Source organism: Myiozetetes cayanensis, unplaced genomic scaffold (assembly GCF_022539395.1).
Source record: "Myiozetetes cayanensis isolate MyiCay16 unplaced genomic scaffold, myiCay2020 scf1, whole genome shotgun sequence".
In the NCBI taxonomy this organism is placed as follows: domain Eukaryota; kingdom Metazoa; phylum Chordata; class Aves; order Passeriformes; family Tyrannidae; genus Myiozetetes; species Myiozetetes cayanensis.
In genome coordinates, this window is record NW_026086604.1 from 17,367,459 (window position 1) to 17,393,680 (window position 26,222).

General features: G+C 39.2%; 1 protein-coding gene across 6 annotated transcripts in view; it reads right to left on the reverse strand.

Annotated features, from left to right (window-relative positions):
• Positions 1–26,222, reverse strand: part of OXR1 (oxidation resistance 1) — a 259,675-nt gene that overhangs the window by 119,706 nt on the left and 113,747 nt on the right. For 3 of the 6 annotated variants that reach the window (XM_050305644.1, XM_050305689.1, XM_050305681.1), the window contains 2 exons: positions 17,372–17,537; positions 9,000–9,196 (listed from right to left, as the gene is read on the reverse strand). In XM_050305644.1, coding sequence (XP_050161601.1) covers positions 9,000–9,196; positions 17,372–17,430 — 256 coding nt within the window. In that variant the 5' untranslated portion in view covers positions 17,431–17,537. The remainder of the gene's footprint in view (positions 1–8,999; positions 9,197–17,371; positions 17,538–26,222) is intronic. The other 3 variants (XM_050305673.1, XM_050305663.1, XM_050305654.1) reach the window with 2 other exon arrangements.

Consider the following 26,222-nt stretch of genomic DNA (forward strand, 5'->3'; position numbering starts at 1 on the left):
ACAGAATTTAAATCATTTAAAAGAACTTGCAGCATGCTGTTCTTGTCAGCGTAAAGAAAACTATTTATTGCCCTGAAGAAGAAATTTGCTAACTATCCAGAAGAAAATGAAGTTATGTTTTTTCTGTCTCCGGTAAATGAAATGAGAAAATTTTTTTGATTGTTTATGGCAGTAAAACAGTGAAGGAGATGGGCTTCTAAAAGACCATCAAAAGCAAGAACCTTGTTCATTGAATACTGAGACACTGAGTTGAACCCAATCCATCTTTATTAATGGGGCTTATTGGAGAAAGTGTTTTCTGGCAGGTTATTTACAGTCAAGTGTAACAAGGACATGTTATTCCTAGAAAATGCACTATTCTCCTTGGATATATTCTCATTTAAACAGATAGTTCTTCAGAGCCATCTTGTCATGGAAAAATATATCTTCTCTTCCAAGAGTCTACCGCAGGATTCAAGGTGAGCACTCTGCTTCTCAAATTACATGTCTTAACTCTCACACTTTTTACTTGGGATGAGTTACAATCCCATCTATAACCCTTGAAGAGGGTTAGTGTGTAAACCCAGTATGTAAAAAAGGCCATAATCTTCAACTTATTTGGCTTAGTTTGTTTTCCAGCAGACAGTGAATAAGAAATAAAGTTTATATTTTACAACTGTCACATTATCTTCTTCTATCTGACAGCTTTGGAATGTATGCATTTAATACTCATTTTAAAAAATCACAACAAATCAGTACAGGTCTAGATCAGTGTCAGATAACAAGAGAAAGTTGTTCTACTATAGCTAAAAACTATCAAAGCCACCAAAGCCAACTCACCTGTGGATTATGTAGTTATAACCCCACAGGAATTTATCTTCTTCTCCTGGAGCTGAGTTCAGGACACACCACAAGATGACTTTGTGTTAGCTCACAGTCAGCTGTGGTTGTGTTCAGCATTTTTCTCAGGGTTCACAGTGGCGACAATTTCTCTCTGAAATCCCACCAGATTTCAATACCCAACTGATGTCAAGGTTAGCAGCTATGTTGGGAAATCTTGACCTGTGAACAATCTGTGTCTCGTGTTTTATTAAAATGAGAGTTTCTAGTTCTTAAATAGAACATGTCATTTAATTTGTAGACTGAGTTTAAGCCAATTTCTCAAACCATCATTTAATTTCCTAGTACATTTAAGTTCTATGTTTTAAAAAATTACTATAGGGAGGCCCAAACTTCTCTGAGACTTATTCAGAGCAAGAACATAGGAAACTTGGCAAACTATCAAACAGCCAATCTCAGCACTGTTTAACATACAAATGAAAAGGGAAAAACATAATTTAAACTCCAGATAGATGGCATAAGCACCTAATTCCATACCCACGAGGCCACACAGGTTCCTAAACAAATTTATGGTTAAAGTGCCTGAGAAACTGCAAGTCAACAACCCTTAGAACTGACTATCCTTGCCACATTTCCTCTGGCATTGGAAAGAGACTGTCATTTTATCTTCTACAAATTAAAAGGATAAAAGAATCTCTCAAGCATACTAATTAATGAGATTCATTGAAAATATAGCAGGCTGCTCCCACTGTTTAGTTTTCATGAACATATCTGGCCAATTAGTATCTAAATTTATAAAAAGGCTTCTTTCATAAATGTTGAATATTTTATGCTTGTAAAGTCTTTGCATGCTCCTATGTGCATACTAATGCTCTGTAATTGTGGAATGCTCAACATTACAACAACTCCATGATAAAATCCAACTGTTCTTCCTGGCCCAAGATAAAAATCAGGGTTTAGCAATAACACTCAGTTCCTGTAGGGTTTTTGAGGGAAAAGCATAACAACAAACTGGTTTGTTAAAATCCAAAAGGAACTTCATAGCAAGTTGTCCTGGAGATGATCCTAAACCAGGAGCTCTGTGTCCTGAAAATCACACCTCATTCTTAATTATTTAGCAATATAAAGAGAAAATGTGAATATAGGAAAGGGTAAAAAATTGTTGAAAAAAATTGTGTGGAGCCCAGTACATGCTGGGAGATATTTGGTAGCCCCTCATGATCAGGACCAGAAATATTAGACAGTGGGTAGGGTCTGTCCTGGGCTGGAGGCTGTCCAGTGTCACCCATTCACAGCACCAGCCAAACTGGCACACTTTGTCACTGTATTGCAATCTAACTTGTGCTTTAGTGTAGTTATTCCACAGTAAGTAACCTCAGATTTTGATCTCAGATTTCAGGCACTTCAAAGGCACTGGTGCTCAAGAACATTTGAGATGTTAGAAATCATGTTCTTTTTTTGAGTAATTTTCCTCTTCTACAGAAGATCTCCAACGAGAGAGAGACTGAAGGTGATGCATCTTCTTTCAGCTGAGAGCTTAGAGGTCAGACCAGTTTCTTTTTTTTTGTCCCCTAGAGATTCAGATTTTAGTATCCCAAGAGTACACACTGTTAGACAATCTTGCAAGTTGAGTAGTTTACCTACAGAACTATAAAAGATTTCAGCTTTAACCTGCTGTAAAGTAAGAAAATTAGAAAATCCTGAAATATTTCTTGCCCAAAATGACTCAGCAGATGATACGATAGCAATCTGTATGATTAAAACCAAAACCAGATGCTAAGAAGAGGGACATACTGAGATGAAAGGACATTAATGAGCATTCCTCTTATGTTAGATGATGTCTCTACAGCTCTGAACTCATTTATATTCAAAGGATACAGTATCTCTAAAGGACAAAAGAAGGATACAATTGGCTTTTAATGCCTCCAAGTTTTAAATACTAAAAAAGAGAAAAACAAAGACATGAATAAATGCTTGTTTGCTCATCCAGAGTAGCTATGTGATCTGAATCACCAATAAAAATCTTCAGGAAGGATGAATGAGTAAGAATTTTGCATAGTTACTGTTGCTATGAGAGACACTTTGCTTATTATCCACATGTTCCACAAATTATTTCCCTTTCCTTATCACTCACAAACAGGTAATGAGATACTAGGAAAATGGTTTCCTCCTCTAAAAGTTTCTGAGATCTTGATACTTGAAAGGAAGCAGTCAGAATGATACTTCTCAAAAAGCACTGAGTGTTTAATAAGGAAATTGTAAGTGCAGTGAATAGGACACAAACTGCAAATGTGTGCAACCAGCATCTGGATCCTCTGAGGCACAGTTGGCAGCTTCATCTCCCGTCTGTCCTTCTCTAAAAGGGAGAGGATGCAGCCAAAGTTTACAGCACCTACTGCACCAAACTCACGACTTCTAACATACGTACCTATGTTACATGCTTTGCTAGTATTAGCAACAAACAAGAAAGGTAATTTGGGAGCTACTACAGAAAGGAACCACATTCAATTCTGCAGAAGAGTAAAGGCAAATATATTGAACTGCCAAATGATGAGAAGAACATTTCAAAGACATATTTGGAAAAAAAGTGGAGTATTCTTTGCAGGAAAACCTCTCTACAATAAATACACCAAATATCAGATCATGCCCTCTAAAAGGAATAAGATATTTCTAGAGCATCCTGAATAAAATCTCTCAGAGCAGGGATTTGCACACTGAAAATGAAAGTGTCACAATGCCATGTCTGTCCTTCTGATTGTTTTATGCTTATTTTAGAGGAGAAGGCAGGACGCAACCCTCTAACTCTGTTTTTAGTAAGTGACTTCAATAGTAAGTTGTCACAAGAAATAAACTCTGTAAGACTCCTGTCTTGATTGTAAATAAGTACATATTTTCAGGTGGATTGATGTTTTTCTTTTCCAGTTTTGAGTCCAATAACAGATTCACTGTGATGTCTAACCAGTAGTCTGCGGCTCCCTCACACCAGCCCTCCAAAAAAAAAAACTTCATCAGGGTCAGAGATCTCTGAAATCACCACTTGAACAGATGTTAGTCCTGCATAATAGTTTAAGATGAACAGATTGTGTGACATCATATACATTTAGTACTAAATGTGTACAAATTCACACTTAATCGAGTAGGTCTGACATATTTTAATGCAAATAATAATTTTACAGAAGCAGACTGGAATGTATGTAAACAGAAAGAAAATAAATCTACTGCATATGTAAACAATATATTTATTTATGTCTCCAAATTATTGTAAAAGTCATGACTTAAATTGACTCATTGGAAAGCATATAACACAAGGGGTAGGTAGAGTTAAATCCACTAAATAGAAACTAATCAGTTTTCATTTAGTTCTCCCTTTCATAACAGGAGGAACGGACTATGATTTATTAATAACTTGAAAAAAAAGGATTATGCTTTAGGTTTCCCATAAAATCATCTCTATTATACTCTCTCACTTTATAAACACTCTCTTATACTGTTTCGTCCATTTGTAATGATTCTTTTGATTAATTATTACTTATATTCATATGCATTAAATTCCTTAGAATATCCATCTTCTTTTCACAATAATACATTTAGGAGTTCTAAATTATTAGCAGTGACTTAGGGGTGGTGGTTGTTAAGGAGCTCAACATGACCCAGCAATGTGCTGTCACAGCCCAGAAAGCCAAACATATCCTGGGCTGTATCAAAAGCAGTGTGGTCAGCAGGGTGAGCGAGGGAATTCTGCCCCTCTACTCTGTTCTGGTGAGACCCCACCTGGAGTGCTACATCCAGATCTGAGGTCCCAAACATAAGAAGGATATAGATCTGTTGGAGTGAGTCCAGTGGAGGGACACCAAGAGGATCCGAGGGCTGGAGCACCCCTCCTATGAAGACAGGCTTGAAAGAGTTGGGGTTGTTCAGCCTGAAGAAGAGAAGGCTCCAGGGAGACCTCATAGCAGCTTCCCAGTACCTGAAGAGAGCTCACAAGGGAACTGGAGAGGGACTTTTGACAAGGGCGTGCAGTGACAGGACAAGGGGGAATGGCTTTAAATTAAAAGAAGGCAGGTTTAGGTACTAGGAAGAAATTCTTTATGAGGGTGGTGGGGCACTGGAATAGGTTGCCCAGAGAAGCTGTAGATGCCCCATACCTGGAAATGTTCAAGTCCAGGCTGGATGGAGTTTTGAGTAATCTGATCTAGTGGAAGTTTCACTGCCCATGGCAGTAGGGTTGGAACTGGGTGATCTTTAAGCTCCCTTCTATGACTTCTATGATTCTATGACTAAACTAATCCCAACTAAATTTAAAGTAACTACCCATTGAATTTTGTCTTTTACAAACAAGATTGGGAGCCCACATGAAAATCAGTCTTTTCCCAATTATCATCTAGGCATTAGCTACAAGACAATTATTTTGGAAACTTAGTAATTTAAAATGTATTTATTCAGAGTTGCTTATCCCAAAAGCTTAATTTCTCTTCCACAGTAATTTTGTATTAGTTAATTCAGAGTACTAATATGGCAAGGTCAAGCTAGCAGAAAATATTTTCTTGATTAAAAATTCTACTGACCTCATTTGCAAGACAGTCTGAAGAAGGAAAGTGCTTGTTCCTTTTTTTTTTTTTTTTTACAAGTGAAATATGAAACAAATTTTTAAAAAATGAACTACTGAAGGGAAGGGAACAATTAGTATTTCCCAAGTGTCCTCATGCTGTATACTGTGTACACATATACATACTCATGCATTCTGTCTAAACTACTAGGTGTGTGTAGCTGCAGAGCAATTGCTTCCACTGATGATAGACTGTACCAACAAAAGATGCCTCCTGAGACAGTTGATAGTTGTCTTCTAAATGAAATGAGTTGTGCTAGCAGGAGCCTATGCAGCAATATTTGCATTGAGACTTTTATTATTAGATACAATAAAAAAAATTAAATTGCTGTATTCCTCTTCCCCCCATTGTACTCTAACAGTATTTTCTGGTATGAACTACTGCCCTGTTTCATGATTTCTTTTGCCTGACCAAGAAAATATTTCTATGCAGCCATCTTATTTTTAAATCATGTACTTATGCTATACCAGTGCCGCAGTTTTATTTTAATGGCAAATAGAACCCTCTACAAAACCAGGGTTACTAGGTAAATACTCTACTGGGTATATCCTCTCAGAAGTATCTAAGCACTACACACCAGGCTTTCACGGCTCCTCAAGTGCATGTCTTTGTAGGGTAACATTAGCTACTTCATTCAGCTTAATAAATTGCTAAATATATATCCTGAGGCAGGATACCATGAAGTAGAGTCCTGTAACCCTTCAGTGGATCCTACAAACAACACAGCTGTGATGCTGTGCCAGAAAGGAAAGCTAGCTGTAGCTCTTGTAGTTGGACATGGTATTAAGCTGATGCAGCCTTATTGCTTTGAATTCAGGTTACCCATATCATTCTCCATTGTGTAATATTCCAGCCCCCTTTTCAGAGTGCTGAAGACCCAGATACCTTCTTTTTCTCTTTCGAGGGAGTTGCTCAACAATAAGCACTTCAGAAATAAGCGGCCTGAATTTTTAAGTGCCTGAAGCATCTAAAGAGTCTAATTTTAGGTTTTTATTTTTAAGTATCTTGGGTGTTGTTTCTAGAGTTCTCCAAAAAACTTAATCCAACCCACCATGCAGACTGTTTTTCCTACACTCATCCTATTAATCTAGGTGTTCCCACTCAATTTCTTCACACCAGTTCATCACAGGAGGTGCAGGAGCCTTCCTGCCTGCTGAGCCTGCCATATGGAAGAGTTATTTCTCCCCCTCACTGACTCTTCATTTTCTGTTTCATTTTAACTGAGTACACAACTTGTTCCCCAATGCCTATTCCTATGAGCTCTTTTCTCCCTTACCTACTTTCCCCCCACATCTAAAAAGTGCAACTGCACTCATTAAGTTTGGAAAGCATCTGAAATGCAGTCTGTGGGAAAGATGAAATGCAAAATAAGTATCTTGTGCATAGGTCTCTAAAGTAGGAGCGGTGCTGATAAAATTTTAAAATCTCTTGGAACTACCAGATATTCATTTGTCATTACACAATCAACTTTGAAAGGTCTGAGGTAAATATGTGTATAAGGGGACACAAAAAAAAATTTAAAAATATTCTGATGCTAGAGAGTATTTAGGAACACAGTCTCTTAGACAATTGCCTATATCTACTCCCAGTAGCTGCAAGCATACACAAGCTGCTATAATTTCTTCTGCAAAGCACGTGTGTGCAAGCTAAATGTTCACGTCTCTGGATCTGCAAAGCAGAGTGCAATTTATACAAAGATCTCAGAAGTGTTTTCTGCATATAAAAATAAAATAAAATAAAATAAACCCTACAACCATATTTTAAAAATAACTTTAAATAATAATAAGTAATTGTAAAATGGAAAGACAAAAAGTCAGGCTGAGGGAATTAGTTTTCTAACACATTTTCTTAATCCATTTGCTCGATCTTGGACACAGATTGCTTTATGTAGAACAACATGAAAACAAGGGGAAAACAAGGTAACTGTCTGTGTAATCATATTAAGTCAGCAACAAGTCAAATGTGCTTGTTTATGCTATATAACAGTCAACTGTACACAAAACATCAGAAAATTATGACATTTTTCTATTTTAGAGTGTCAGTCCATTACAGGCATGTCAGTACATTCATCATTGGAAAGTAAGAAATTATTTGGTTAGACTTTAACTATTAGAAATTATTTTTGAGACAAGTCACAGAAAATTTCTTTTAAGTCAAGGCGGTGATATAGGTCACAACTTAACATATGCTGAAGTTGATGGGAGCTCTAAGAAGATAATTAATCTTTCTCTCAGGTTATCAAATCCATAGACTCAATATCACAGCTCAGTCAATACAGTAAACATGTTCATCTGGTATCAGTACTGTATTGTCCAAGATTAAACCTTTCCTTTTCACAATATTCAGGAACGTGTGCCATCAAACATTTGTGAAGACACAGAAAAATTCTTGTCTCTTTAATTTGCCTGTCAGCAAAAGTCAAAGATCATGCAGTATGCAGTAATAATGGTTCCAGCAATTTATTCCTTGTGGATTTAGACAAGTCACATAGACAAGGCTGCATGTATGAGAACACAATACCAAAACATCTCCCATACTGGGTCAGTCCAGACAGGCCACCTCGCCCAGTGATCTGTACAAGGATAATGTAAGATGATACTTGAGAAAAACATTCAAGCTTTGCCACTTTCTGTGGTCTGTTCCTCTCATACTTCCCTAGAGTCCACAACTGTTGTTCACAAATGTTAGTATCTGTTTATGGGCAAGCTGCCCATGAACACAGTTGTCTATGGACACACTGTCCACGTTCCAGCAGGATATGCAGAGAGTCAGTGGAGTATCCACCCCTGGTGATTGTCAAAACTCAGCAAGATAAAGCTTTGGCTGTTCTATCTACTGTTGGCTGAAGTCCCGCTTCAAACAGGACAGTAAACTATAAAACCTCCAGAGGCCTTTTCCAGTCAACAAGTCTGTCAAATCAAGTGCTGCACAATATTCAAACAAAATATTCAAATGTATTAACAACATTCTGTCATTACAGCACTAGGCTTAGATCTGAGCAACTAATGCTCAGACCTTGTGATCACTAGAAGCACATCTCAGTTACTAACAATAAAAATTGTTTAATGGTTCCCAAAAGAAACTGCAGTCAGTCAAACTTAACAAGCAGATAAATGCAAATCTGAGTCTGTAGTTCCACATATGACCATGTTTTGAGTGATCACAGAAGAACATTCAACTATGGTCAATTTCCCAATAACATGTTTTAATCCTGAGTTCGATTAAGAACTCATTTTGATGATATGGTGGATTTCTATGTTCATTATTGCTCTTATGCAACCCCTCCCCTCCCCCTATTCCACCCCCTACTTTAAGTACTGATACACAGGAAGTTCCACCTGAACATGAGGAATAATTTCTTTACTGTGAGGGTGACGATACACTGGAACAGATTGTTAATTCTTTAGGATAATTTGACATCAGCATTAAGATATGATATCTTAATGTTCATTGTGCGCATTTGTAATCTTATTAGCCAGCTGCAGTTAAGCAAGAGAAATAAAACACAAATAAACAGTGAGACCCTGCTTTTTTAACAGGTATATTTGATTTTGTCTGTGAAAGAAAACTCACCGATGGTGTAATATCTCTTGAGATCACTCCTTCGTGGATTGCGCCTTTGGGTGTTTGTGGTGTTGTTCTGTTCCTCCTCAGAAGCAGCTGTCTGAGTGGCAGGTAAAGATTTGCTGGGCTGAGGCGTCTGACCTTCAGCTGCCCCCGGGTTGCATCCTGGCCCACTAATATCCACCGACTGGGACTTTTTCTTTAATCTAAAGGCAATTTAAGGCAGCAAAGTATTACTAATCATACCTAGATTATGTATAAAATAACAGCAATATATTAAGTGTACAACAATTTGTGCATGTTGTAGAAAAACACAGAACAGCAGTGATAAAATAGGCCTTGCATTAATATCCTCTCTCAGCTTCTGCTAAATCAGTTACAGCACTTCCATCTCCCATGTCGCTGCAAACGGTAAACTGCCCTCAGATCAGCCTGCTGAGCTGCTTGAAGGATCAGTCCCTAATCTATTTCTAAGATGAGCTGCCCACAATTATCCTATAATTACGTTGCCTGGCTTAAGTTTCCACAGATGAAGGGAATACAAAGAAATGAAATAATTTACACAAAGTCTCTGAAAGCCTCAAGAGAAAAGAACTGATGGACGATTTTCTGAATTCAGACATAGTTCTACAACTGCATTTCCCATTCTGCAATAGTTTCAATATGTTGTTTCTCTAGAAACCCACTAACTCTAGGTACTATTTTTGCACTGCAACAGCAGTGAACAGAGGAAAAGAAATTCTCTGTTCTGCAGAAGAAATCAGTGTTATTCATTACTGGCATCCAACTACAGTATGACTTATTAACCACTATTCTCTGAGCACAACCATCCAACTAGTTTTTTACTCTTCTAGTTGCCCACACATCCAGACTTAACATCCCAGCTTGTCATTATCAATCTCCACTCCTCCTCAGGTCTAGTAATTTTATCAGTTCTGAGGGAAAGACTTAAAATAACTCTCAAATCCTACTTCAGAGTGGGGTGAGTACACTCCCATCACTGATTTACAGTAGTTCTGGCATCTTCACTGTTTCTAGCAACATAAAGTAGAGGTTATTATGCTACTAGAGTTATTGGATAGAGACAAGTGTCCTGTTATGATGAAGTTCAGTACATACACATTGGATTTTGTCAATACTTGTCTTAAATTAAGTCTCTATAAATGACTACATGATTTGATCCTGGAAATAAAAGAGGTTTATGGCATTGTAGTGAGATATGGATTAGAGATAAAGGGATCATAACAACTTTGAAATTTTGAAGCAAGTAAAGTAAAATGATAAAGTTCTGTAATGCCAAAGGATAATTTTATTAGGCTAACAACTTAATGCTAAGCAGCATCCCTTCCTGCACGGAAGCTCTGTGCTTCCTTGTCTTTCAAACATTTTCTCCATGCAGTGGTTGCAATTAAATAGCATGGGTTACTGCACTGAGAATGGAATCTGCTAGTTTGACATATTAACTGATTGGATACTATGATAATAATAACTGCTCTAAGTAGACTGGAAAATCTGCAGCTTGTGATCAGGCTCTGGAAGGTACAATAACATATCAAAATGTATATAGAATTTTATGAATTACACTGAAGGCAAAATTACTATACTCATACAGGGTATTGCTAGTCCAGGGAAAGGACTAGCAGTTAGAAAACTAGCAGTTAGAAATTTCTTTCTCCATGTCGCCCATAGAGAAAGACTATTTCCACTAGAATCTTTCTCCTAGACTACTCTAGGGTGTCTTGCACTTCAACAAATGCTCCTCAGCTCCAATGACTCTGCACAAACAGTTTAGGTTGACAGGGACATTTATCCCTCCTATATATAAGAAAGGCTATACTGGGTCATCTGACAAACATCTCCAAAAACTCCATCCATGAGAAGAGTAGAGACAGATATCCCCCAGGATATCCTTCCAGAGTCCAGCAGACTCTGGTTTATGGATTTTCTGAGTTAGATAATGCATCTTTGGAGTTATTGTCCCTAATTAGTCCAAAACTCATTTAAACTAAGGGACTTAAACTTCCAAGTCAACTGCCCTTGTCATTATGGAGGTCTTCAACTTGCCAGAAACTGACTGGGAGAGTCACATAGCTGGCTTAACCTAGGGTAGAAAATTCCTAAAAAACTTGAATGACAACTTTATGGAATAGGTCCTGACAAGCCAACTAGGAAAGATGCCCTCCTTGATCTGCTGCTTGTCAACAGAGTGGATCTCATGAGCAAAGTGGAGATTAGGGTCCATCTTGGCCACAGTGACCACAAGAAGATCGAGTTTAATATCTCTGTTGACAGGAGGAAAAGTGCCAGTAAAACCTCAACTCTGGACATGAGGAGAGCAGACTTCAGGTTGCTCAGGGAATTAGTAAGTAAGGTCCCCTGGCAAAGCATCACCAGCCAGCCAAGGGAGGGGATTGTCCTGCTCTACTCTGCACTGGTGTGGCCTCACCTGGAATATTGTGTGCAATTTGGGGCACCACAATGTAAGAAAGATATTAAAGCTATTAGAGAGTGTCCAAAAGAGGGCAACGAGGATGGTGAAGGGCCTTGAGGTGAAGCTGTATGAGGAGTGGCTGAGGTCACTGGGTCTGTTCATCCTCAAGAAGAGGAAATTGAGGGGAGATCTCACTGCAGTTACAACTTCCACCTGAAGGGAAAGGCAGGGACAGGCACTGATCTCTTCTCTTTGTTGACCAGTGACAAGACCTGAGGGAATGGCCTGAAGTTGTATCAGCTGAGGTTTAGGTTGCATATTAGGAAAAGGCTCTTCACCCAAAGGGTGACTGGGCACTGGAACAGGCTCCCCAGGGAAGTAGTCGCAGGACCAAGCCTGACAGAGTGCAAGAACTGTCTGAATGACACTCTCAGGTACATGGTGTGACTCTTGGGGATGGTCCTGTGCAGGGCCAGGAGTTGGACTCGATGATCCTTGTGGGTTCCTTCCAATTTGGCATATTCTGTGATTCTGAGAAAGTTCTGATACAGGTGGCTTTCAGCCTTGATGGGTTCTGGTTAAACTATGCACTGCCTTCATACAGTAACCACAGTAGCTTGCTTTAATGACTAGTAAAAGTGACACTATGAGAAACAATGAACAACTACTGTTCCATATAAACCAGTCGCTTATATTAGCTCTTGCTGTTCAAAGAGCCTTACAGATATGGGGAGAACAACTTTACTTCAAGGATCTTGGTCGATGGACTCATATATGGAGTCAGTGGAAACACCAACCCCAACATCTTTGGATAAACCAACTGAGCACTATGAGCACTGATACATACAAATATCAAGATAAGAATGGGCAGGGCATCTTCTCTGAGTAAACATTGTCAGAGAAGAAAAGAAAGTTCTGTTGCTTGAAATGATGCTCCAGAAGAGAAGACTGTTTTAAACACTTCTACTTTTAAGCCTACAGCTGGTCAAATATATTCACCTAAAACGAAGGCTGGAATATTTCACTGACTCATTGACAATGAAATGGTGTTCCATCATAATGTTATTCTGACACATTGCTGAATATGCCATCTTTCAGGTCATATAAAAGTCTCTATAATTCTTACCACTTGAAATCTTTGAAGATTTAAAGGATTACTTTTGAGAAGAAAATCACTAGTTTGCAATAAGTAATGCCCCACCTCAGACCACAGCTTCCACTGTAATTGAAGTGTCTAGCTTTCGAGTTGTGCAAAATAGCCGTGGGCAAAGAAGCTACAAAGCATTTAGTACCTCTCCGTAATCTTGAACCAAGGCAAGTGAGGCCTAAAGATCAATAAGTGTACATATGTTCTGCATTACACATGTCTATGCTCTGCCCCAGAGGAAGACAGCAGGTGAGTAGAAATAAATTTTACAAATTGAAAAATACCATTATGATTTATATTCTCGATTGTGTTATAAACACATTCTTCACCACCAAGGCTGTCTGAAGGACAGTCCAATTAATAAAGCTGTCTAGAGGTAGCTAATAGCTTGCTGCACTGTGGGGAATACCAGGTTGTTGCTACAAATATACTCTATCTATTTTTCTAGAATCACATAGGAATAAAGGGATACCTGTCATTTGAGCAGTTAAATTTTCACATGGTCTTTTTCAAGTGACTTATGATTAATAAAAGATTCGGTTGAAATGCCTGTAGCAAATTAATGTCCAAAAACTTAACTACTCTTGCAATTGAGAATAATTTAAAACTAAGGCTTCCAAAGCAATAAGTACCAAAATTAACAAATAGGAGTATGACAGCCAAGTAAGCGCACATAATATTGTCAAAATGTTCTTGAGAGATCATGGTGACAGTGCTTTTGTGAACAGGAAAGACAGAAAGATACAGGGAATTAATTCAAACTGCAATAGCAGGGTCAGCTGAGTAGGGCACAGGTTCAAGTAAGGACACAATTTTATGGAAATGACTTGACAAAAACAAGCAGCTCACTCAAATGCGTCTTCCTTCAGCCCACCCAAACTGTATATTGATACAATCATGGGTAGCAAATAGTTTCAAAAAACACTGCAGTCTCTGAACTGTATCTTCACTAGACCACCATGTCTTGCGAAGAAAGCCTGAGTTCTGCATGCATTTTGAAGCCAAGAGAATTAATTCACTGTAAGCTTGACCCTTCTCCAGCACCCTACTTTATTACTAGCTTTGTGTTGAATTTGGTTTTGGAGGTATTTTTATATTACAGCTGCACTGTTGGGCTGAAATGATTTATTCTTTGTCCGAGAGGAATCTGAGCATGAAATGCCTCGAGATCACATTCCTCATTCTTGCTTTGTTTCAGGTTGCCTGCTTGTAGAAAAATAAATAAAAGATATAAGAAATACTGTGGTAAATCTTTTTTATCTTTTACTCTATGTATTCTGTAGCAGCCTTCAACTAACTTTTTCAAAACAGACAACACAGGGTCTTTCAGTATTGCCTGGTGTGACCCAATATGCTGCTGCAGACAGACAGCAGACATTGTGACAGTGAGGGCTTCAAAGTCAGTGCTGCACTAGTCTGGCTTGCAAAAGCATATAGCAATGACAAGGTCCTAACTTGACTGAGATCTGAAGTAGAAAGTGCAAAAATTTCTTTTTTCTGCAGCTATCATAGGAGCTTCACAGGGAGAGAAAACCAAGGAACAAAAAAAAGGAAAATCTGCAGCCTTTGGGAGGTGTGGAACCCTGAGCTGGTCACTGCTGCTGTCTTCTGGCTACTGGTGGCTTCTGTGAAATAGGGTTGTCCTCTCACAGGCATGTTCACAGTAAAAGTGGCTCATTCAGAGGAGAAGCTAACATGGGATAACTCTGAAGGACTAATTGTTGACAGTTAATCAAGACAACCCATCCTGGGGCAAAGGTAAAGTTGGGCGAGAGCTGGGGTGACTCAGCTGCTGCTGACTGGGTCTGGAGATGCTGTGTTTGCTTGGAACACAGCTAAGCAGCACCTCAGCTTTAGATAACCCAGTTCAAACATACATTTGACACACCTCTTTGTGTAGTTCAATTGCACTATTGCTAATAAACCATTCAATCCCCATTTTCTCCATTTCTATCTCACTGTATTTTCCTAGAACAGATGTCGCTCACCCCAATAACTCCAGCTGTCCAAGACCTTCTATGCAGCCTTGGTGCCTCTAATCTACTGGACAGAGACACAAACTCCAAATCTGCCTCTCGGCATCCTACTGGTTACTAATTCCAGAGGATTTTCACATTCAGCTAATCCAGGAGGAATGACCTGAACTTGCACTTTACTTCTCTATCTACCCTCTGCATGCAACTGCAAGGTTTTCTACTGCATCTTAGAAACCTCTTGAGAGATGCTTTTACCTCCTCCTGACCAGCTGGCATCCTGCACTCCCCAGCAGACCTCCCAGAAACGGGTCACTTTGAACAGAGTCTTACCAGCTGCCTCGAAAAGAAAATGTGGTCAGGTGTTTGGGCATCAACCCCTAAGTGGGGGTTGATGTATAGCCATGCTATACATATGGAAAGTCCTGAAGTCCTGGGGCTAGTGAATTCCCTGTGAAGTCTGCTGTAGAATTTGTGAACATTAGGAGTTCATCCCTGGCATTCACCATCACAGAATAGGTTTCTATTCAATTTCTAATAAAATGCATGCATCTTTTTCCTGTTAAAATTTCAAACTACATTTTTGTAAAGCAGGATAGAAAAAAAAGTAAGGTATTATTTTCTTAACAGATCTTGAAAGCACCCAAAACCATCATGGCTGGTAGTCCAATTTGAAACAAAAGGCAGAAGAGGGGGAAATAAAAGTGTTTAAACCATTTATGGTGGAAACAAACAAAAAAAGAAGCATCTCAGGGGCTGGGAATCTGTACAATTAAGTCCTTGTGAATTTCTAAGTAAAAATCCCTTACTGCAACAAAGATTTGGAGAAAAGCCTAGCTCATTCTTATCTACCGAATACAAAAAAACATTCTTTGTGCCCCTTGTGACTATTGTAGAATTTTTACTACACAGTTAATAGGAGACGCAAAACCATTCATTTGAAGAGTGATGTTTATTCTTCAGAGATACATTTAATATTTTGAATGCTCGGAAGAGTTGATTATGAATTTGATGTCTTTGTAGAGAGAAATGTGATTTAAACTGATGTCGACAGCCAGGATTTATCTGATTCTGGGAAAAGAAACATATAAACTTCTCTATTAAACACAACACTGCAAAGGTCTGACGACTTTAACACAGGAAAAGGACTAACCATCACACACACACACACACACACACCCCACCCCCCCCCACGCTAACTGCATAGACCAGCCCCCAAGATAGTTATTTTATTCCCTTATGGACACACTGGTTGTACTCCCCAGCCACCACACAAATCTGCATTTGCACATGGTTGGCATTTTTTGGCTACTTTGGCAATTCGGAGGGATCAAGTGAAAGGCTCCATTTACCACCTGAGGCTTCTCTGTGTGCTTGCAGCATGAGGCAATGCCATACAGGGCTGCTAGAAAATATTTTGTTTAATGCTCTTGAGTATCACCTGGTTATGGCTCTGGCCATCCCCTCCCAAAAGGAAGATAGCAGGATTAGACTGGTACAGACAAAAACCACCTGTGATGATGATGAGTCAGTTCCTCATGGGAAAAGACAAAACAGACTGTGGGAAGGAGCTGCCAGCAGGGGATGAGTACAGGGACCTTTACAGCCATCAGCCATAGGAAAGGGGGTGGCAAATGCTTTTACAGCGATGGAAATTTCAGAAGAACCAAATGAAGGCAAGCAGCATGTTTGGAGCAAACAGAACTAAATACTTCTTTGAAGGGCGTATATATAATTGCTTAACAGAAATAATAGCACAGGCTAGGAGTATCACTCAGTACAGCAAACAAAGACAGGAGTCACAAGGAAAGCATCCATTAGGGACTGTAAAACATTCAGGTACTTCAGCAAACAAATTTCTCGAGCCAGGGATTGCTGGAAGATGGAGGGTTTTCACAGGGGAAGAGCCACTCAATGCATGCTCCATCTCTTGTATTATCGGTAAGTAACCACTACTATGTAAGTACTACAGGCAGTGGGAGTGCAACATTCTTGCAATTCCAATCTGAATTGGTCATTATGAATTGCAGAGGAAAAGAAACCGCAAAGAATACAGGATGCCATTAAATCAAAGTCTGACAGTAAACAAACAGATAAAAAAACTGCAGAAAAGCTCTTCAGTCTATTACTTTATGTGTTGATCATGCAGCAGAGTTTTCTGAAAATGCAAGCAGCTTAGAGATCACTTGATGGCACAAAACGTGATCAAGACGACCTTCACATGGGCGACGATATTAAAGGATTAGGAATGAATTCACACCTACACAGCCCAAAAAGCAATTCTAAGTGTCAAGTATGTTTTAACAATGCAACAGTGAGCCCAGCTTCAGGAAAGGAAACAATAAAGGCATGAGAGTTATATGCAAAAAAAAAAAAAAAGTGGCATTTCAACAACATATTTTGCTCTATACCACAGCATTATGTATTTGAGCAAGTACAGCAGCATACAAAACACCTTTTTTTTTTTTTCTTTACACACACTATCAAAAATTACCGTGCAGACACGAGAGTTTTCAATTGTCACAGTACCAGAAAGCAAACCAAAACCACCCTCTCTCTGCCTCCTAGTCATCCTTATGGAGCCAGTCACAGCACACGCAGGAAAACTGCCACTGTCCCTCACTCTGTACCAAAGGACAATGTCAAACTAGAAGTTTTGACCAGGTTAGAGGGGAAAAGATGAAGAGTATCTAAATAATTGACAAACTGCTCTTTAGCTGTGTGGAACAGGCAATCCACACCCTATTAACAAGATCTATAGAAAACTCTGGAGCTTCATGTGTTTCAAGGGCATATCACAGAATAAAGACTTACGAAAATGAACACAAACCTTGTGATTATTCCTGGGAGCATGACAGCACTGCTACAGGTAAACCCTTGGAGGATCATTTACAGAAGACATATAGATTGGTTGCTGCCAGGTTACATCCATGAACTCCAAGCGGGAGAATCCAGAATTCACTTGTGGTTCAAGTGTGACAAGGCATTCTCACTGCCTGGGAGAGAAGCGTTAGTGAGTCCGTGGGCAAAGGAGTCAAAGTGCTCTACACACCACAGATGAGCTTGGAGATGGACATTTGCAGGAGGATGAGGCATGGCAGGAGTAGAGAGGGACGTGATGATGATGATGGAGAGGAAAATGTCAATGGTCATGCTAAAATACATAACGAAACTCGAATAGTCATAGCATAAACCATTCATTCTTCTTTTCCCATCTAAGCATGTGTAAGGATTAACAGCTCAACATCATATGGCTTCTCCATGGCTGTATAATGTTTTGCAGCTGCTTTACATGGTGGAAATAATATGCTCTGCAACTAAGGTTTGTGTTTTGTCAGGTATATGAGAATTTCTTGATCTGTTCTTTCAGGATTTCGGGAGTGTGGGTTGCAATGCTGTACTATTTACTGACAGTTATCTTGATTCTGGACATGTTTTAGAAGAGATGTGTAAAGTAAATTACTATTTTGAATTTTGCTATTTTGTTAATAGCTGCTATACTGTTATTTAAATAACTCCCACTAGTTCCATTTTCACAAAAGCTCTTCCAGTGCATTATGCAAATCTACTTCAGTACAATTTTCATGGGTCTTGAAATTTCCAGCTCTGTCATATTCAGTACAGAAAAATTTTGCACAATGGTTTAAAAGTGATGATGATTTCTATTTGATTCTTATTTGTCTCATTAATGCTGCAGCATTATGTCTATTGCAGCTTTATTGACAAGGATGGATTCAAACTGTCCAGACTATTTTAAGGTTGTATTTCTAAGGAAAGCCTTTGCTTCACCTGATTAGAAGTAAGTTTCTGAAATCTCTTCATTACAGATTATGCAACCAGCAGCCAGATTCTATTCCCCTGAAAATTACTGGGACATCTTCACACATCCTGTACTATGGAGGACCATATCCTACATTACTCTCTCCCATACACCGAATTCAGGGTTTTCAAAGGTAGGTGCGTCCAGTGGTCTGGAAGCTACATGGCATACCCTAAGACATACAGAATACCTCACTCAGTGAAGGCATACAAACTCATAGTATTTTTCCATGTAATTAACTTTGTCACAGTATCAATTATTTTCTGTGCTAACTGCAAGTAATTTATACATCAACAAAGGCATTTTATCCATGGCCTTTAATTTACGCAATTGCATTAACATTTCTCATTCCAACCCTACGCTTGACTGTTTTCTGAGTTGTTTACAAGTCAGCTGCAATATCCCCGGGCACTTAATGTTCCTGAGATTGCTGTACTATATGCAATCATAACACATATACATTTATGTAGTCAAATTTGGAAGCAAGAGGGCCTTTTAACTTCCCAAAGAGATGACAGAGGAGGTTGGAAGTTACAACGCTCTTACAATTAGACAGATTGGTGTGTTCTAATTCTACCATCTCTGCAAATAATCATCAGCACAGCAGGCAAGCACAGCTCAGGTTCAAAGAATGTGAATATGCTTGTCCTAAGATATGGAAATGCAAATCTGCATATTCTTCTGCCTTGCTCAGTAGCTTATACAACTTGAAACAACTTAAAGACTTCTTTCAAAATATAAAACTAGTTTATACATCATTATTATCTCTATTCCATAAGATATATATGGGATGAGACATTCTGATTTCATCACTGAAAATTCAGTGAGGTATAAAGGTATTTTGTGAAAGGAGAAAAGATGATAAACAGCAGGTGAGATCCAGCCAGGAGCATCTGAGCCCAGGTAGGTATAACAACCCAGTGGCTTCAGTGCCTCCAGGCAAGTGGGGACCTTTTGGTCTGGTCTTCCTCCTGCAGCTGGGCAGCCTTCCCTGTCACACCCTGACATCCTCTGCCTTGTTACACAGTGCTGCTTGGCAGCTGGGAATGCCACCCCTGAGGCCAGAGGTGCAGCAAACAAGAGACTCTCTGCCTTCAGTGTGACCATTAAGACAAGCTGCAGAGAGTGTAAAGACCACACTCTGTGACCTGCATGGGGCTGAGGAGGGGGGCCAGTCCAGGGCAGCAGAAGCACAGATCCCACAGGGAATCATACAAACTCTCCTCATGCTCCTTCCCAAATGGAATGCCCACTTACCTTCCTTGAGCCACAAGATTCATCCCCATACTGAGGATGAAGTGCCCTTTGACCAAAATCTCCTAGAGGAGACTAAACCATCTACCATTTCTCCTTCCTAGGAACATAAATTGGTTCTCAGAGTGTTCCACAGGATGTAATAATATCAGGTAGATCTCTGTGGAAGCACTTAACTTTTCAAAGGCAAGTTAGAAACCAGGCAAAATGGGAAATGTTTCATCATCATTGCCAAAGCAGAATTGAATTTCTGCCTTTCAGCTTACACATAACTCAAGTATTTTGAATAATATGAATAAATAAATATAATTTTAGGATTCTAGTGAAATGTGCAGAAAACATATAGACAGTATAAAATGAGCTTTATTTTGGTTAGCTTTTTTGATTATTATTTGATATATACACTACATCTTCCATTGAAAACATGTTAATTCAAGCTCCTTTTTCTTAAAGGAGTTTCACCAGGCACTAGCCATACAGGTTTAAAAAAATTCTTGTCTTTTTCTTTTTGCATTTCTGATTCATAAATCATGTTAGCCAAGCTTTTACTAGATGGGAGAGAAGCATCTTCAAAGATACAGGAATATTTTATATTTAAACAAGACAAAATTATCCTCCTGCCCTTCTGGCAGGAGGCCCTCTGTCTCTAAGCATTGAGTTCTGACTAATTCCAACCAGCTTTCTTTTTCACACAGAGTTTGTAACATGGCAAAGAAACTACTGGCATTTCCTCAGCAAGGGGGCTGACTGGGGCTGCTGGCCCATACTCTGTTCATTCAAACACTGCAACTGCACAGTAAGTAGAGATCCAGAGCCCTGATAACGTCCCATCAGACACAATTAGAAACTGAGAAATGTGTTCATTGCACCTACCGAGAAAAGGCTGTCTTGAGTATATATATTTTCATGTCTTGTCACCCTAAAAAGTAAGCAATGCCCCTTGATAAACTGACTAATAACAGGTTGTTCTGGGAATCTATATATAAAGGAGAAACATACATCAGAACAGACAGGTTGTGAAACAGTGCTTACTTATTTAAAAACAAACGGAAAACCCACACAACTATTTTGTTTCTCAGTTTTGTGGTAGTAGGAGGAACATTTTCAACAACTTTTTACTTTGTGTCCACAAGGGTGTAAAGGTTGTAAAGACATTTCTGTATGTCTTCACCCTGCAGGCACAGCCCACAAGCACTGCTGATACACTCCCTTGGCTACAGAAGGGACTGTGCACCAGGGGAAGCTCTGCTGGACCGAGCAGTCAGAGCCACAGGAGGCACAGGAGCTGCAGGAGTGGGAACAAGGGCAGGAGAAGCCCCAAGAGAGAACAAGAACCCAAACTGATCAACCTGAACCCTAGAAAAAGTATTCTGGGGACAACAAACTATGATAAAAAAAAGAGAAAGAAAACCCTCCAAGAACATTAATGTTTCTTATACTATGAGATTATTTGAAATTTCAACACTAATTTCAACTTTCCCTAACTGTGGGGACAGAAAAGAAGTAAATTCTAAGTCTGCAGAGCTGTAAGAAGGAGGCACTGCTAGTATCTATCCTAAGCATATATTTTTAATTGGAAATATTTTTAATTGGATACGGGCACACAATGGACAGTGCCTACAAACTTCATCAGAGACATTAAGGCTCTCTTCATTCCCATCAGTCCCATTTTCTCCTCATTTTAGCTTTCATTTTAGACTAAGAACTATAACCGAAGAACTGCTACAGCCAATTTCTCTTTTCAAGTTGCCTTACAAATACAATTCCCTCTTGCCTCTTAGGATGACTTAGTCCTGGATCCATCCAGACATCCAAGTCTTCCCCTGCAATCCTTTTTTCTGCTCCCATTACCAAATCTCTAGGCTTTGATGACCCAGCGATCAAAGCATGTCACTGGCTGCTGGAAGCCACCGAAGATTTAGCTAGCAGATTTCCACTACTTTAAAACACCTGTCTTCAATGAAAGTGCCATGACTCATTTTGATGTCTCCCATTTACTGAAATTAAGTCACTTCTAGACTACACAAAATTTTGTAACCACCCAATCTCCTGTTGCAAGTGTCCTGAAGGCTGTGTCTGTGCACTGTGCCAGGGATCTGGGCTGCTGGGGGTGGCACTGGTGTCCCTGTGGCCTGAGCCTGAAGCAGGCAGGGTGGGTATTCCGTTTACAGCTGTGACAGAAAAAATAAATATGTCCTCCAGTACTTACATAACTCATATTTATATAAATATTAGGACTCTAAAAAAAGTATATATTTTAAAACACCTATATATTTTTAAAATATTTAAATAACAATAGATATTTTTCAGTCTTTCCTATCATACATATCTATACCCTGTTTCTATGCCACCCAGTAAAACTTTAACATTAGGAAAGGAAATTGCTTAATAGAGGAAAGGACTCTCTTATTTTACATCCATAGCAATGATATCAATAAATATTGAAAAAGTTGGTTTTTTTTTTAAATAGAGCAAAGTTCATTTTGTTAACTACAGACTGAAGGTTTAATTTTTAAGCTGTGTATTTAATAAACCCAACTCAACATTAAGTACTGCAGTTATCAAGTTTGTCAGCATTTTCTCAGAAGCTGAACTTTTTCCTGACAAATGCTGTCAGTCAATTAAATTAAAATAGAGAGCAGCACGACAAAGTGTGTTACTGCTTAGTATTTAATAACTCAGTTGTGTATTCCTGAGTCTCTCCCTGTTTCCCGACAGGGGCCCTGATTCTGCAGCATCCTTAGGCCTGATGTTGAGACCACCAGCAAGGAGGTAACCATTAATGGACAGAATGGCTCACCAAGAGACACCATCCAACTGTTTTTTTACATGTGCAATGTAAATCTCTAGCTGTGAATTTTTATGTTGATAGTAAAAAAGGAAGATCCAATTTTCAGGAGTTAGGGTACCTGGGCTCTTTTCAGCATCCTAGTATTGCAGAACCATATTACTTGAACCAGCTGTGGAAGCTGGTCACAGCTTGCCAAAGACCTGTTGGCTCAGTAGAAGCATGCACATGCTGAGATTCAAGAGGAGACAGCTCACATCCATCTGTAGAGTTATCTACCAAGCCACTACACCATAAAAACACTTAAATATTAAAACTCTTATTAATATTAAATATTAAAACTCTTATGTTGCAGAGCACCTAGAAGCCTAGTAAGAAATTGCATTAACAAACATGAAGTAGTTGATGCCTGAGGGGCAAGTGAGTGCTCAGGATGATACAAGCCTGTTCAGATCCTTGCCTTAAGGCAGAGCTCCTGGAAAGCAAAACATTCCACTGCAATACCAAAGAAAAACAATCCCTCTCAGCTTTTTCCTTCCTTTCTTTCAGGATGCTTCCTGCATCCATGCTCCTGTGCTTGAATGAGCTCTCTTGGGTCAGCAGTGTTTGAGCTGTTGTATCTTCAGTAGCAGAACTCTTTCAGGGGCATGAGGAGGATTTTTGGGACCATGGCTACTGGGTCTGCCCACTGCAGTAAGCACAAGTGTTTTATTCTTTCTTTCTCAGAGACTTACAGATGAGGTGCCTGATGTTTAGGGACAGTCACCAATACAACCTAGGTGGTTCAAGCAGGAAGGAACATGCTCCCAGCATGAAGTTGAGAGAAGACACCCCGAAGGGCTGTCCTCATGAACCCTGCAGTGACATTGCAGCAGTAGGAAAGCGATCACTATGTTTTACCCATAGACTGGGTATCTTCTTAACCTTTCAGCTGCAGATGGGAGAAGAAATTGGGGCAGAGACAGGAAGAACAGGAAGGGGAAGACAAGTAGCACTCCCAGGGAGCCACTTATGGTTGTGCAGTGGCAGCTATAGCTGAGGGCCTCTGCTGCCCAGGCTGCAGATCCTGCCTGTGTACACAGTGAGGGGCCTCATCACTGCTTATCCCTTCTTCCTTCTGCAGGTGGGGCATACAGGCAGCACAGACTGAGATTCAAGAAGACAGTCTAAACCCATAATTCAGTTTTATGCTGAAGTAAAGTCATGCCCTCACCAGCACACAAGGATGAAGCGTCCCTTGAACCACCGTTTAGATTTATGCCTGTGACAAGCAACAATCTTTTTCCAATTTTTTTCCCACTCACGATAATACAAAGTAGAGTTGGACAAACATAGAAACAAGAGATTGTAGAACATGGTTGTCCTGCAGCATTTTTTATTATAATTTTAAAATCAATAACCCCAGAGCTATAAGCACTGCAGCTGTACCCAGACACTGGCAATCTATAGGCCTTACAGTAAATGACATTAATTAAAGAAGAATCCAATAAAAAGGCACTATACTGTGGCTTTCCAAAGCACAGTGAGGCTTTCCTCCCACCCCCAGTCTAGAATAAAGAGAACCTCAAGGCTAATCTAGCATTGCCAGGTTAAGATCCTCATGATCAGACATAAGCCTGGATGGGCAGATGAACAAAGTACAGAAGACAAGGAGTTAGTGTCTGAAAGAATTTAAAAAAAAAGAAGCCAAGGAAAAATTTAAACAGTTGGAAGTGTTCAAAACCAGAGTCCAGGAAACAAATGAGGCCACAGCATGTTAAATGAGGCAAGTGAGTTTGGAAATATTTAGCTTCCTAACTAGAGCTCAGCTCCACAGCAGAACTGTTAAACAACCAGCTGATCAGAATCTGTATGGGAACAGCATACAAGCTAAAACATGGAAGCTACATTTCAATGCATGCAATAAAACTGTCAAGATTTTGGGAGTCCTACCAGATAAATCAGAGGTGATTCGTCTAAATGCAAAATGAGAATCAGTAAATCACACTTTCTTTTCAGGAAGCACTGGCAGGATTTCAAATGTATTTAACTAACCTCACAATGTGTGTTTTTTTCCCCATGGCTAATCTTCTGTGAAAAGCAACTATTAGAAAATCAAAATATTATGGCTAAGCCTTGCTAATTGCTTTTATGAACAGAAAGGTAAAACCTCTCACTCACAGGTGAAAAACATGAGAAAGAGGAAGAATTTAGGAACATAAACCAACAGAAAATAAAATTAAGAGATTGGAATCTATTTCCTCCAAGCAGCTTAATAGCCCTCTGCAGATATATATAGACTTACTTCAGATCCCAGTAAATGTAGGGCTAGCTTCTTACTATATTAGTAGCTGCAAAACACACCAATTAAAACTTGTGTAAGTGTTTACAACAAATTCAAAGGAGTAGGAAAGGGAAAAGGTGCTAGAGTTCCTCACTCTCCTGCCCATCTAGACTGGACACAGGCACTGCTTAGTACCTGCCTTCACTGAGCACAGACCCTGCTCCTGCCTGGCGTGGCACTGAATGGATGGATGGCTCTGCTCCAGCTGCACGTGCCAGGCAGGGTCCTCTCCTTGAAACTCTGTGTAAATACTTGTGCCCAGCTGCTTCAACAGAGACCTTGAAAGCCCCAGTGTTTCATGCAGTCAAGATTTCGACTTTCAGAACAGTTTGGGGTCAAAAAACCCCCCACCTTTCCATCAAAGTCAAAACCCAGAAGCAGTCAAGCTTTGGACTTACGCTTTCTGAATTTTGTCTAGAATAATACTTTTCTCTAGAAAAATGCTTGATTTTGGTAGATTAACTCCAGATTGAACACACTTAGTTTGGCTGTAAGATTAATGCCAGGTTTGTATTTTTGTAGAAATGTTTTTAAAGCAACACAAAGATTAATCTGGAGATACCTAAAGTCAGACAGAAAGCTTGTTCCTACTCGGCAGCAGGAATATGAATTACATACACCAGTCCAGTGTCTGTCTTGTACTGATCATTGCAGTGTCCTCCTGCTGATCCAGTCCCACAGCTTTTCCAAGACAATTGGGTGCCCAGATGATATATATTTAGAACATTGTAGTACTCATAATTTATGTGAACAAAATACAGAGTTCTTTGAACTTCCATTATATTTATTCTGCAGTATATATACTACAGAAAAAAAATGGCTGGGAATTCAGTAAATCACATCAGAAATCAGTAAATACATATATGCTGAGAATATAAAGGTTTTAATGTTATTATGGTAGAAATTAGTCATCTGCTCCTATAAAAAAATACACCATTAGCATACAAGTGGAGAAAGGGTAGACACAGTATTTTATGCATGAGAACTGACATCTTCATCTGTGCTACAGCTACTGCATTTCATCTTTATAGAGTGCTGAGAAACCAAGAAGTTATATAACTTAGTGAAAAGCTGATAGGGCCAGTGACATTTTAAATCCCACTATGTGAAAATCAATTGCAGGATGTGAAAAGAAAAAAAAACTCATCAGGAACCAAAATCTCCATCCCATAATATATTCCTATATATGTATATTTTAAAATAAAAATGAGCAATAAAATTTTAAAGAAAAAGGGAGTGTGGGAGGAAAGTGGAAGGACAGGCAGAGCAGAGAAGGAACAGAATAACCATAGGTCATTTCAAGATGCTGTTATGATGGAGTAAAAAGACTAATTATTTTGATGACATCTTTTTGGTTCTGCTTATGCTAATTAGTATATAGGTAACAAAATAGTAACTTACAATATGGAGGCTAATTGGAACAAGGAAGCCAAACAATTCTTGTATACTTTTCCAGGAAGGTATATGCTATTTTAATCTGGAAACACAACACAATC